At 39.2% G+C, this 15,220-nt stretch overlaps 1 protein-coding gene across 2 annotated transcripts in view; it reads right to left on the minus strand.

Moving 5' to 3' along the window:
* HAP2 (hapless 2) overlaps positions 1 to 15,220 on the minus strand; it is a 126,199-nt gene that overhangs the window by 24,428 nt on the left and 86,551 nt on the right. For both annotated transcript variants that reach the window (XM_088949774.1, XM_088949775.1), the window contains exons 9-15: positions 13,762 to 13,956; positions 11,597 to 11,677; positions 11,415 to 11,515; positions 10,873 to 10,990; positions 10,742 to 10,774; positions 10,536 to 10,629; positions 10,371 to 10,459 (exon numbers count right to left, since the gene is read on the minus strand). In XM_088949774.1, the coding sequence (XP_088805900.1) occupies positions 10,371 to 10,459; positions 10,536 to 10,629; positions 10,742 to 10,774; positions 10,873 to 10,990; positions 11,415 to 11,515; positions 11,597 to 11,677; positions 13,762 to 13,956 (711 nt within the window). The remainder of the gene's footprint in view (positions 1 to 10,370; positions 10,460 to 10,535; positions 10,630 to 10,741; positions 10,775 to 10,872; positions 10,991 to 11,414; positions 11,516 to 11,596; positions 11,678 to 13,761; positions 13,957 to 15,220) is intronic.

Below are 15,220 nucleotides of genomic sequence, written 5' to 3' on the forward strand. Positions count from 1 at the left end.
TACACAACAGTTTAGTGATTTGGTTAAACTACTTACAGACAAATTCGTATTTAGCTTAGGTACATGAATGGTAGAAGGTAGGAACAAGGAATCTATAGCCTTGATGGTTCCCTTACCAGAAATAGGGGCAAGTGAACCATCAGCTAAAGTGATTTTATCATGTCTAGGGAGCAAGTCATATGAAACGAAACAAAGTAGAAAGGTTGGTCATATGATCAGAAGCATCTGAGTCAATAATCCAAGGGATTTTAAGATTACTTGAAATGGTTGCATGATTCGCAGAAGCCCTTATACCTGAATGAGCAAATGCAGAAGAAGCTGAGTTTCTTGAAGGGTTGGAAGAAGAAGTCACATCCTCTAGATGACTGATCATCTTCCCAAACTTTTCATATTCTGCTTTCATAGCTGCCAACTGTGCACAAGCAGACATCTCTTCAGTATAGTACTTATCACTATCTGACCCAGCAGCTACATTTGCACTTCCTGTCCTTTTACTATCATGTTTTTTCTGAAACCGAATGGGAACAAGATTAGTCCGGTTAACCCCTTTGGGTTTAACCCCCATATTCGCAAAGTGATCACTAATATCAGCCCCTTGAACCTGGACAGCCCTTCTGCTCTCTTCACTGCTCACCAATGCATAAGCTTGTGACAATGAGACACTCTCCTTGGAAAGAATATTCTGTTTTGTGATATCATATTCTGGGTTTAGTCCGGTTAAGAACTCAAACACCCTGTTCCTTTCAACCGGTTTTCTGTAGGTCTCTGCATCATTGGTGGTGTCCCAAGTTACAGCTTCTATTAGGTCAATTTCTTGCTACAGAGACTTCACGGTTGAGAAGTATACATCTAAAGGTTTCTCCCCTTGCTTTAAATTCTTCACATCACTTCTCAATTTATAGGCTCTAGCCACATTTAGTTTTTGGGAATAGGTTTCTGCAACAATGTCCCAAATTTCCTTTGCTGAATTCATCCATAGGTAGTGTTGACTAATTTGTGGCTGCATTGAGTTCACAAGCCACCCAATGGCAGTGTAATTTTCTTGAATCCACTTCTCATAGGATGGATCATCTTCTGGGGGAGCCTTCTTGCTCCCGGAAATAAACCTCCACTTTCCTCTACTACATATATAAATCTTTACTGATTGTGACCATGCTAGATAATTAGTTCCATCTAGTTTAACTGTGGTCACAGTCAATAAAGAATCACCTGGAGTTCCTTGAACCTGTCCATATTCAGCACCATTCTTGTTTTCAAACTCTGAGGAGTTCATCATGTAAACATTTCAAATATGATTTCAGATGACTTCTACAAGTGTACTGAATGAGGATGAGCAATGACTGAGTTCAATCAATTCTCAAAACAACAATACACAAGGACAAACTACTCCCGGAAGTTGTAAGAACCAAGACTGAAGCCGAACCTTGTTGTCTACACGAGACACCCAAACAGCTTGGTTCGGCCTTCAAGAGGTAATTAGAACACTTCTATGCACTGTGCCCTCAATCAAAGTTCCTTTTCAAATCAGGGACTTCAAAATAATCACCAAAAAGTAGCCAAGAAGAGTAAATACCAATCTGTATTGCTGAAGAGGCATTTTTACAAACACAGTGTGGGCAATAGAGAAGACCCCACTGTCAAAGGAGAAAAAAATCCTCAAGAACAGTCCGTACAGGCCCCCAAAAACAGCTACATAGAAGCAACAAGTTACAGCACTGAATACAGGGATGCTTCGGCAGTTTTGACAGTCCAAAAGGAGTGAAAACAGCCCAGAAATCTCGGACACTTCAACAGTCCAAACACAGAAAAATAACCCAGAAATCTGAGCAGAACTTACAATATTTAAGCTTCAAATCAGAAACTGAACTGTTTCCCCTTTTTTTCTCTGATTCTTCCTGGCCACCGAACCACTTCTCCAAGAGATTTGAGTCTTGGGCACCTTCCAATGACCTCCGAGAATCAGGCAACACAAACTGAAGCTTCCAGCCCTAGAATACTGAAGTTCAGGCCTGCTCTGATACCATGAAGAAACAGAAGAAAACAGACATTGAGAGTTCGGCAATGAGGGTTCTGAGAATGAGAGTTTCGAGCACTACACTCTCTCAGCACCTTAACACTATTTTATTAAGATAAATTTGAATAATTACAAGAAGGCCCTTAATTGGGCAAGGAATTACAAAGAACATAATATAGAAAGGATGGGCCTAGAATAAGGCCCATTACAGGAAAAAAAAACATAAACAGTAAGGAAGAATAAACAGCCTATGGCCCATCTTCTCTACAATTCAATTTTGTCTATTCTAATCATTACGTTGTTAAGAATTGCCATATGGGTGAAGGATATTTATATCCCCTTTCCTTAATCCAATTCTCTACCTTGTGTAATTGATGAAAGGCATACTCTTTTCTTTTGTTGTAACTAGTAAGTGTACACATTCTTTGCATGTGGAAATTTTTTATGATGATGATGATAGTAAATAATATGTTTCCAAAATTTTGTACACTCTTTTTATATTCCTATGTTTATAAAAATTATTCTTATTTGTCACACTTATTTTTGTTTAATACGATGAATATGATATTAGAGAGATGAGAAGATCGTTGGGTCTTTTCTTCTTTGGTGGAGTGGATTTTGCTAGGAAAGCGTTTGTGGAAGTAGAAGAAAACTCTAAGGGGCCTTTGAAGGATAGCAAGACAGATAGTTCGAATTCTGGTGTTCTTGTTAATGGGGCTGAGGGGGAGAAGGACGGCAATCTTCAGAGTGAAGCAAGGACATCGCATAACAGTGGAGGTTTTCAGGCAGCAAAGCAAGTGTTTGAAAAAAAAATGCAGTCCTAGAGCTTGAAAGAATTAATGAGATTCAGGACAAAAGGAAGAATTACAAGGATCCTCCTAATGCAGTTAAAAGGTTTAGACATAAAAAATTTAACAGATCTGTTCCAGTGGCAAAGGTGTTTGCTAGACTGAAGGGGGCCTTTTGGCGGTTGGAATTAATAAATGGATCAAGAAGAAAAAAAGAATTGGCAAGAAAAAGAAAGAGGTTGCTAACAATCCCGATGGAGGTTAGGGAAGGGTGTCTTTTGTTTCCTTTGGGCAGGTGGTTCAGATTATGAGGTTTTCTCCGGCCGTGACCTTTGGAAGGCGAGCTGGGGATATTCCTCAGGGTTTTATTGTTTCCTCTTTGGTTGTTTGGGAGTGGTGTGGGGTGTTTGAGTTCTGCATGAAAGATGTTTTTTGGGTCTTAATTGTTTTGTTCCATTTTGGGTGATGCCTCAGCACCGCTTGTATTCTTCTCGTTGTCCTTAGTTAATAATTTTTTTTCTTTATTTATCTTCAAAAAATGATATTAGAGAGGTGCCCAAATGTTTTCTACAATTTTTTGTATTTCTTTTATACTTTTGTGTGTTTTCATCTTTTTTAATTATTATTATTATTATTATTTATTTATGACATCAAGGGTTTACACATTTGACCCAAAAGGTTAAATTTGTATTTTATTTCTATCATCAATAAAACAATTATTCTTTGTCACACTTATTTTTCTTTGATATAGTTAATTAATATAGGATTCAATGAAAGAACAAGAGTTAATACCCTAAATATAAGACTTAATGAGAGGGAACTGAATGAGGAGAAATGTAGTAGTTCAAATTACAATTTGTGCCCTCACAATTAGAGAGACTACAAATTAGAAAAAGGGGTATTCAAGTAAAGAATAGGATTCAATGAATGTTAAAAGGAGTTAAATATAAGGGCCCATTTGGTTCACTGGAATAGGGGTCTGGAATTTGAATCAGAATGCCCATTCCAATTGTTTGGTTTGACGGAATCGGAATCCATTCCCATTCATGGTGGAATGGAATTCCCCCATTTGAGAGAATAGCCATTCCCTCCCCCTCCCTTGGGCATAAGCTCCAGATATTTCCAATTCCTATTTGAACCAAACAGGCTACGGAATAGACCATTCTGATTCCAATTCCAAGGGATTTTGATTCCAGTTTTGACTGTGAACTAAACAGCCTAGACTTAATGACAGGGATTTGAATGAGTAGAAAAGTGGTTGTTCAAATTACATTTTTTCCCTTACAATTATAGAGCAACCAAATTCAAAATTTGGGGTATTTAGTCAAACAAAAACTCCACATTCTCATTGAACATAAGTTCTCTTCCCCATTTATTGTCCATTTTTTGGTAATTATATACATTCAATATTTTGCGTGTGAAAGTAGAATTGAATCCCACCTTAAATAATCCTAACTACCAAGAGCTAACCACGGATCAATTGCCCATCCAATTAGGGATTGTTTTGATCTTGAAGCCTGCACTTGTGTTAAGGTCTGATAATCAACTTCTCGAGTCAAATCCATGCAAATTTGAAAACAGAACTGTTAGAGTTAGCAGAATAAGGGTAGATTAGTCATCTCACCTTGGTTAAGTTATGAGCTTATGTGGCAGTCTTATTAGAGGTTCTCTGTCCCATACTTAAGTAGGGGCAGTTTAGTCCTTGTACATTTAATTAGAAGCCTAATCACTATTAAGAGGTCGACTGATAGGGTTTAGCTATCAAGTTCGACAGTTCTTTCATCTTCTTCTTCTTCTCTTCTCTTTCTTCTTCTCCTTACTAGTTCGGACTACTGTAGCTACAATAGCTAAAGTAAAAACATGGTATCAGAGCATGACAACTTCAGTTCGTGACCTGTTTCAGTTCGTGACAACTTCAGTTCGTGCTTCAGTTCTCTCCTTTTCTTCTCTGGGCTGTCAATGGAGAAAAGTGATTCGTCCCAGGCCTGAAACATCACAGTTTTTTTCTGGTGCACAGAACCTTCTTTCCTAAGAAAACAACTTCAGCAGTGAGTGGTTGGCTGAAGCTCTCAAACGAAGGTTGGTTATCTCTCCTCTGTGTGCTGTTGGTATTTCTGGGTTGAAAATCTTCAAGAACTTGAGAGGACTGATCAGAACCTAGAAAACTAAGTTGGTTGTTGCCCTGGTTCTTGGAAAAAATTCCAAGAACAGGCTGTGTTTACAGTGACCAAATGGTGTAAGGGCTGCTACTGTAGGTGGCCGAATGGTGCAAGGTGTAATGCAATGGTACTAGTTGAGTTTTTTTTTGTTGGTCTTGTGGTGCCCTCTTAAAAGCGTTAAAGCAGGTCTGTATTGTGTGTGACAGCTATGGCTGTGTGGTGGTGCTTGTAATGCACGAACTTTTGACAGCAGTAGTGGTGTGACAGCTAGTTGAGTTTTTGTTGAGTAGTTGTAAATGAGCTTGCATGTGGTTAGTAAGTGCTGAGTTAATGTCAGTGTAGTCTGTGTTTTTTTTTGTGAAATCAGTAGTGGTGTGGATAAGAACAAAGGCGTGTGTATCTATCATTGTGTTTAGGGACTGCTGTAGGTTCTGGAACATCAAACTCTTGACAGTAGCACTTAGTTGGTGATTGGGAATTCAAATTAGAGGCAGCATTGAAAGAGTATCATGGAAGCAATGGGAGATAGCTGTAGTGATCAGAAACCTAGTGTGGTGGTTTCCTCTGACTATCTAGGTGTACAGATGACCTCAATTAAACTGAATGGTGAGAACTATGTTCCATGGGCCAAGTCGGTGGAAGTTTTTTTCAAGGCAAAGAGAAAAGTGAAGCATGTGAAAGAAGATAAACCACCGGCTGACTCTCCAGGGTTTGATGATTGGGAACAGGAGGATGCTCAAATCATGACATGGCTATGGAACAGTATGGAACCCAAAATAAGTGCCAACTTCATGTTCTTAGATACAGCTAAGGACATATGGGAACATGCCAAGAAGCTGTATTCTGGGCAAGATAATACTACAAGGGTATATCAGCTCTATCAGGAGTACTTTGGTATGCAACAAGGAAATAAAACCCTAGAAGAGTATTATGCCAGTATGAAGAACCTCAGAAATGAACTCAATGTCTATCATCCTCTCACTCCAGATGTTAAAGTTCAGCAACAACAGAGGGAACAACTAGATGTCACAAGGTTCTTAGTGGGGTTGAAATCAGAGTATGAACCAGTTAGAGCCCAAATATTGGGGGGCTCTACCCTTCCTACACTTGAGGAAGTGTTTGCTCGGCTCCGCAGGATTTCTTTGGGACAGATAGAGAATCCCACACAGTCTGATAGATCAGCTTTTGTAACAGCCAGAGGAGGTGGACATGGTACGAAAGGGGGAAGACATGCCTCCCGAGGAGGTTGTGGTGGTTCCATATTTGGCGGTGGTGGTGGTCGTGACTCAGGGGGAGGCCGTGGCAAAGAAAAAGGCAGCTCTACAAGGAAGTGTACCCACTGTGGCAGGGAAGGACATTCCGTAAATTTCTGTTATGATCTTCATGGCCGCCCTCCCTCTAAATGGGCCAATCATGCTATTGCTGGTGGGGTTGATGTCAGTGATAATCAACAGGCAGACCTAACTCCTTCCACATCTACATTTGTTTCCGGAAGGGAGATGGTGAGTGTACCGCGTGATGAGTATGAGCGGTTCCTTCAGTCCACTTCACAGCACACTACTGCTACTCTTGCCCACTCAGGTATAGCTTGCCTGTCATCTAAAACCTCTCCTTGGATTATTGACTCTGGAGCCTCTGATCACATGACCGGGACTCCAGGTGTGTTCTCTTCTCTCTCTGAAACTTCCACATCTCAAATTGTTACCCTTGCCAATGGTTCCTCCTCTCCCATCTGTGGTGTTGGCAATGTTGACATGGCTTCTCTTTCTTTATCATCTGTTCTATATGTTCCTAAGTTTCCATTCAATCTTATGTCTGTTAGTAAATTAACCAAGACTCTTAACTGCTTTGTTACTTTTTTCCCTTCCTCTTGTGTTTTTCAGGATCTCAGGGCGGGGAAGAAGATTGGTGGGGGGCATGAAGCTGGTGGATTGTATTACCTTGACGGTGGTGGATCGTCAGTTGCACTTCAGACTTCACTCACTCCTCTACAGTGGCATTGTCGACTGGGACATTCTTCTCTCAAGGCACTCAAGATACTAGTTCCGTCTTTGAGTCATTTGTCAGTGTTACAGTGTGAGTCGTGTCAGTTTGGGAAACATTGTCGTGTTTTCTTCAGTCCTAGAGTTGAAAGTCGTATGTTGAGTCCTTTTGCTTTGGTTCATTCAGATGTTTGGGGCCCAATCAAAATAGAGTCTTATAATGGTTACAAGTATTTTGTCACTTTTACTGATGATTGTTCAAGAATGACATGGATTTATTTAATGAAAGAAAGAAGTGAATTATTTTCCATTTTTCAAAAATTCCATGCTGAAATACATACACAATTTGGTGTTCCAATCAAAGTTCTTCGTTCAGATAATGGTCGTGAATATTTTCTAACTTCCTTTCAACAATATTTAGAACAACATGGCATCATTCATCAAACTTCTTGTGCATCCACTCCTCAACAAAATGGGGTGGCTGAACGGAAGAACCGTCATCTCCTTGAAACAGCTCGGTCTATTCTTCATCATATGAGTGTTCCTAAACGGTTTTGGAGTGATGCTGTACTTACTGCGTGTTCCTCATTAATCGGATGCCCTCCTTTATTCTTCATGGTCGTTCTCCCTTCTCTATCTTGTTTCCCACCTTGTCTCCCTTTCCATTAACACCTCGTATCTTTGGTTGTGTGTGCTTTGTTCACAATCTGAGTCCTGGAATAGACAAGTTGGATGCACGCTCCATTAAGTGTGTCTTTCTTGGCTACTCTCGGACTCAAAAAGGGTACAAGTGTTACAATCCCATTACTCGGAAGTGCTATGTCTGTCTTGATGTCACCTTTTTTGAGTCTGTTCCCTTCTTCTTAGGAACTGAAGCATCTTCGTCTCCACCTTTACTTCCTCTTCCTCTTCCGGTCAGTGATCCCGTTCCGGGTGTTCCTGTTGGAGTTGACTCATCATCTCATCCAGTGCAGATCCCTACTGAATGACCACCAATTCGGCAAGTGAATACACGTCGAACGACACCAGCCCCTCCTCCAGCTTCTACCTTGTCCGTAGATCCTGTCGTTGCTCCTGTTGCTGAACCTTCAGGACTTGACCTACCCATTGCCTTACGGAAAGGTAAGCGTAGTTCTACTCTACATCCCATTTCCAATTTTGTTTCAGTATCTTGCCTTTCCGCCTCACATCGCCAGTTTGTTTCACTATTGTCATCTATTTCCATACCTAACAATGTCCAAGAGACTCTTAATTCACCTGGGTGGAGGCAGGCAATGGAGGAGGAACTCTCTGCTCTTCAACATACTCACACGTGGGAGCTCATTACTCTTCCCCCTGGTAAGCATGTTGTGGGTTGTAAATGGGTGTATACTGTTAAATACTTGCCAGATGGTAGTGTGGAGCGTCTGAAAGCCAGACTTGTTGATAAAGGGTATTCACAGTTGTATGGAGTGGACTATATGTAGACCTTCTCTCCAGTGGCTAAGATTAGCTCTGTCTGTGTGTTAATTTCCCTGACAGTTATGTATGATTGGCCCTTATTTCAACTTGACATAAAAAATGCCTTCCTTCATGGTGACCTTATAGAGGAGGTATATACGGAGCAACCACTTGGGTTTGTTGCTCAGGGGGAGGCTGGTAAGGTGTGCAGACTGAAAAAGGCAATTTATGGGTTGAAACAATCACCTCGTGCTTGGTTCGGGAAGTTTAGTGAAGTGGTGAAGAATTTTGGAATGAAACAATGCCAGGTTGATCACTCAGTGTTCAGCTATGATTCAGAAGCTGGAAAGATTTTATTAGTGGTCTATGTGGATGATATTGTCATAACTGGCAGTGACAAATTGGGGATCGACAAACTCAAGGTCTTTCTGCAAAATCATTTTCAAACAAAAGACCTTGGGACATTGAAGTATTTCTTGGGTATAGAAGTTGCTAGATCAAGACAAGGTGTAAACCTGTGCCAAAGAAAATATGTTCTCGATCTATTGGACGAAACAGGACTGTTAGGTGCAAAACCGGCTGAGACTCCTATGGAACCAAATGTTAAGTTGAGCGGTGATACAGGGGGAATATTTGATGATCCTAGAAGGTATAGACGACTAGTGGGGAAGCTGAACTATTTGACTATCACGAGACCAGACATCTCCTTTGTAGTCAGTGTGGTGAGCCAATTTATGTAGAACCCTCGTATATCTCACTGGGATGCAGTTCTTAGAATTGTAAGATATTTGAAGGGAGCTCCAGGTCGTGGGCTATTGTATAAACCAGGAGGAAAACTTGAAGTAGTTGGGTACACGGATGCAGATTGGGCGGGCTTTGTGTCTGATAGAAGATCTACTACAGGTTACTGCAAATTTCTTGGAGGAAATCTTGTGACGTGGAAGAGTAAAAAGCATACGGTTGTGGCTAGAAGCAGTGCTGAAGCCGAGTACAGAGCCATGGCACACACTACATGTGAATTAGTGTGGTTGAGGAATCTCCTACAAGAAATCGGGTTCCACATGGATAAACCTATGAAGTTGTACTGTGACAATCAAGCTGCGCTCCATATCTCATCCAACCCTGTTTTTCATGAGAGAACAAAGCACATAGAGATTGATTGCCACTTTGTGAGGGAGAAGGTTCTTATTAGAGAGATAAGCACAGAACATGTAAGCTCAGGTGATCAGTGGGCAGATTTGTTTACAAATGCCTTAAGCTAAGGGAGAGTGAATTATATATGTAACAAGCTGGGATTATATGATATATATTCTCCAGCTTGAGGGGGAGTGTTAGAGTTAGCGGAATAAGGGTAGATTAGTCATCTCACCTTGGTTAAGTTATGAGCTTATGTGGCAGTCTTATTAGAGGTTCTCTGTCCCATACTTAAGTAGGGGCAGTTTAGTCCTTGTACATTTAATTAGAAGCCTAATCACTATTAAGAGGTCGACTGATAGGGTTTAGCTATCAAGTTCGACAGTTCTTTCATCTTCTTCTTCTTCTCTTCTCTTTCTTCTTCTCCTTACTGGTTCGGACTACTGTGGCTACAGTAGCTACAGTAGCTACAGTAAAAACAAAAACAAATACAAGTTTGTACTACTCTGCTAGGAGGCCTGGCTGTCTTGCACACCCATATTTCTAGTCCAAGGTGCAGGATAGAAAGTCTGGAAGGGCCCCGCTTTTTCTAATTGCCCTAACATTCTCTGCACATTCCACCACACCATTGCCACCTCTACTGTTGCAAACAACTCAAACCTACAAAACTTCTGCTAAAGATCTAAACCTAAGAAGTAAAGTCTGTCCGCAATTACATAACCTTAAAATCACATTTTAAAAGTACAACAAACAAATATAGAATTTCTTAGTTAAGAGTTAAGTAAACATCATTGTTATCTTGAAAATGAAACAATGAAATGGATTCAAGAATATTTCTTAGCTTTCTTCAAACCTGAGATCCATTGTCAAGAACAGTAGCTGTAGTAGTGAATTGGCACTCTGCTCTATCAACTTCATTAAAATCAGAGTCCTTTAGTATAGCTGCATCAAGCATAAGCATTTCAACAAAAATATATTTCATACTTTCTTACATACTAATCTTGTACTTGATAATTACCTGCACATATATATTTTGCTGCTTGATCTGTTGTTGGGTACAGCTTAAACGAGCGAACTGCAATCTCTTCAGGCTTCATTATGAAGAATTGCTCCTAGAACCATATGAAGTTTTTAGTTTTCTGTGAAACAAATCATTTCTGAGTGCTTAAAGATAATGTTTATACTGGTTTACAACTTTACATACACGGATGACATAAAGGTTACCTCCATGAGGGTGACACCTTTTGAGCAATCAAACTGCAAGAAAGAATATCATCATCATATTTACATGTTAGATGTGTAATCACTGTTAATACTCATGAAAGAATGTGCAGTGGAAGATTCAAAGGAGACACCGTTAAGCTGTATGATGCTTCCAGTTTACCAATGTTTTTGACAGTGATGGTAGCAATGCCAAATTGAGTGAGGGCTTCAAAAGTTGGAATAGTAACACTTAAAATTTTCCCAGGGCTTCTGAAGAAAAATGAGGAGTTATTATCATTATTTCCCTAATATAAATCAACAAATGTATACAACAATGCAAGTTTGACAATGATATATGACATGGAGTCAATCAACAGAAGTTCAATAATATTTTCTCAAAATTTTAGCTTACAGTAGATGATCAAGAAAAATTATTTTTCAAGTATTTAATGTTTTGATGGACAAAGAAGAAACAGATAAAACTACTAAATAGCAACCAAAAAAAATACGTTTTAGAAAGACAAAATACACAAGTGTAGGTTTAAGTGAAAGATTTACAGAAGTTTCTCTTAGAATAATATTTTGTTAAATAACAAATGAAGGGCCCAAAGAATATGAAAACAATACATAAGTGTAGGTTTAAGTGAAAGAAAAACAAGTGAAGATAAACCATTTGCAGCATATTAGTGATAACCTTTGATAGACATATTCTATGTCATCAGCACTAAGTTCTATCAATAGATTTGAATTAAGAACTTCAGTGATTCCTATTGAGAATGAATGTGGCCCTGCATCCTGCACATTGTTCCAAGTAAAATTTTGAGTAAAATGCATAAGGACAAAGTTCACAATAAAACCACAACTTTAGAACATAACTGGATGCTCATTTATCCTTTCAAACCTTCCTTCCACACCATATAGGGGCATTTGGTTCCGACGAACTCGATTCTGATCGGCCTGTCAGAAAATAATATAAATTATCCATACAATTTTAAGAAAAACCATAAGAATATAAAAACAAATGAATGCTGATTTTCAAGATAATAATAAATCAGTCAGAACCACCTTTTTCTATTCATTCAGAATCACCTGAAAGATTAATTTGGTATCAACATCCAAATGCAAGGTCTAATCATTGCATAGGCATATTAATCTGTAGGCTCAAACGAACCCATAGCAACGTATCAAAAATCAGGTGGGCCCACTGAGGATTAAAAAAACAACACAGAATTATACTAAAGAGCCTAGTAACCCAATGATGGCCATTTAGGTATATTTAAACCCCTAGTTTCATATACTATTTTCTACCCTAAACTCAAATATTTAACCCCTGATCAAAAAAGATTTCCTTGTGTTTGGATCCATGAGAGGGAACCCAAAAGACAAATTAGACTTCATTATTGTCTTCTCCAAACCCAAAACCTTGAAATGCCCAATTCGACCCCTTAAACCCATTAGTTAGCTGCTACCAAACTAACCAAAATCACCTTGTCAATGATTCAAAATCTTGAATGATCTAACTATTCCAATTTATTGGAAACACTTGAATTGGTAGAATACCAATTCTTACCCAAAATTTCTTTCAATTGGATCATTACAAATATTCCATTCATGAGGCCTAGATTTAGCTAAATTGACACCACTACTAATCAAGCCAGTCTGACCAGTGGACTCTAAAGCTATCATTTCATAGTAGCATAGCCTTACAGGGCATGACAAAAAGCTGAGGGAGAGAGAGAGAGAGAGAGAGAACCCTCATAAACTTATCTCCCATGATAGACCCATTCTCCTCAAAGAAACCCACTCAAAATGCCAAAAGCAACACAATTTAAGCAAAAACTAACCCACTCTGTCTGAACCACACAGTCAAGCATGGAAATCCCCTTGCAATCACAATAATCTAAAAGTAAGTAATATAGGACATATTTTCATGACTCTCCTCTTTTTTATTTTTAGCATGTCTTGTAAGCTAGTAAAGTAATTTTTGCATTTTTCTCCTTGAATTGTCTTACTAACTTATTTCTTGTTTGTGCTTTTCTTTTTTTCTTTGGGTGTTTGAGGGCTTCATTTTGTGAGGAAGATATGTAGTAGTCCCTTATGATCAGCTCCTGTTTTATGCTTTCAATTTCCCTAAACTCATGCCTATAGATCCATGACGTGAGCTGTTTATTCTTTGCCCAAGAAATGATTAGCTTCGAATCACCCTCTACTTCCAACTGCTGAAAGTTTTCTTGTTTGGCAAGTCTTAAGCCTTGTAGTAGTGCCATCAGTTCTGCCTTTAGCGAGTCTCCCAACCCCAAGAAACCTGAAAACATAGCCAAGACTTTCCCTGTGTAATAGTCCCTTATGATCCGGGGAGTGGTTGGGGGAATGGCTAAGATATTGCTACCCATCATCCTAGTAGAACCTTGAGAATAAGGCATCTCAAACCTTCCAAATGTGATGAATCTCTCACTTTAGTATATTTTAATGTATACTTTTGGCATGAGACGTTTTCTAGAACAATTTCACAAAGATCTAAACATGGAAAACCAAGAACCAAACCCCTCAGGAATGAACCCAAGAATCATACAGAATCTGCAAGCAGCATGGCTCCCTTTCTATGTTACCAGAATAGTTGTCTCTTGTTTCTTAACTGGTATACTTCAAACGTTGCCCAAACTTCTCTTCTTTGGGTTGCCCTCAAGAAGTAGGTAAATCCCTTCTGGAGTGAATGGATGTGCATAACCCCCTTCTCTCATTCAAAAATGAACATCTTGCAGTCATTGGTGGACATTGTGCAAAATAGAATAATCCGTTTAGTAAGTTTGGACCGGACCTATCACCTTTCTTAGTTGATGAGTGACTACTGAGCCCACATTGCAGAAATGTGCCACACAATAATTGGAAATTCTTTATTCTTTTTTTTTTTTTGGTAATTGAAAAGAAAGAAAAAGATTTTCAAGTTTACAATAGTTCCAACAACAAATGAAATAACTAAGCTTAGGCATGTGGCAACAGTGCAAAAAGAAACTAATTAGTTGTTTGATTGAAATACTTACTTCCCAAAAGTTCCACAACTGATTATGCAAGCAACTCCGAAACGGTGAGGCGCAAAAGTTTGGCTGCCCATTGTAAGCCTCATAACTGACACCAATTTTATTGCATTCAAGACCATCTAATGTAAATCTCACTCTTTCCAATAGCATCCACATGGAAAAATTCCGACCCAAGTTTTGTGGTTGACCTGGGCCACCCTTCAAAATTTATCAATCTCAGAGACAAATAATTAAGTAAAACCAACCACCCTATTTGATCCACATTCTCTACAAAATAGATAGAAAATAAACAAGAATAAATAGCAAAATTCCAATACCAGTATGAGAAACACAAAATCCAATATCAGATATATACATACACAACCAATCAACTGGTATCATAACAGTGGTAACCAATCACATCAAAGTTCAAGAGGGGTTCTGATTGGTCAAAGTTCAGCCAGTATCTTCCATCACACACACACACACATACAGACTTCAAGTTGCATCGAATTCTCCTTTATACACTCATTTCTAGTTTATCTCTTGATAGTTTTGCCATTCATCTATCTCCTAATCCTCGTCTCTATTGTACTCATTTTAAAGATGTGTTCTTATTGATTGCCCAACAATAGATACCTTTTTATCAAAAATAAATACCTTATAAAACTTACACTTCAGTTCTAATGTAAGTGCTAATCATGTTACACTAATGAGGATAATTATAGGTAAATCTTTCATTCCAAAACCGACTCCAAATGAAACCATTGAATAGACTATTATTATTAGTGAACAATTCTCAAAGTCTCAAGACAAACTAAAATGCATTTCATGCTGATCCAATGAGTATTGAATCCAAGACATTTTTTTCTTTTGTTCTGCCACACTATCTCCTATGTTCCTGGTAGGAACCCCCTACCACGGTAGCCTCTTCTAGGGTGACTCGCCTCCTAAGAACAGAGAAAATAGAGGAAGAAGAAAGTTTTCTATTCATTTCCTTGTTACAGAATCGGGAGCCCTTTTATACTGGCTCAGAAGGCTCATCATGAGAATCAGATATTCTGGTGAGTTTCCGCTCACCTCGGAAACCTCTTCGAGGGAGGCTTGACCTCCTGAAACAGAAGATGGAGAGAAAAGAGAGAAGGGAGGGAAGGAAGAAACTGGAATCAGGGAGAGGAAAATTAAGGGAGAATCATTCATTGCTTTCATTATGTGATGATGGCCTTATATAGCTGGCCTACAGGTGTAATATCAAAGGGAATATTCTCTGATTTCTGAATAACTAACTCTGGCAGATAACATGGGTGGAAAATCTTCAGGTGGCAGAGTAACCAACTCTGAGTGTAACTAATTCTGGGGCTCTGCCTCCTGGCTCCTCTGTCTTCTTGTGAATGGCTGATAAGTGGCGGCCTGCTCCACTCCCCTAGTGGGTTCTGGAGGGGGTGTTTGTGTCTCAACAGTTCCTCCCCCCTTAGCACTGACC

Source organism: Nelumbo lutea, chromosome 6 (genome assembly GCF_056320005.1).
Source record: "Nelumbo lutea isolate HS-2025 chromosome 6, American lotus-T2T, whole genome shotgun sequence".
Classification (NCBI taxonomy): Eukaryota; Viridiplantae; Streptophyta; class Magnoliopsida; order Proteales; family Nelumbonaceae; genus Nelumbo; species Nelumbo lutea.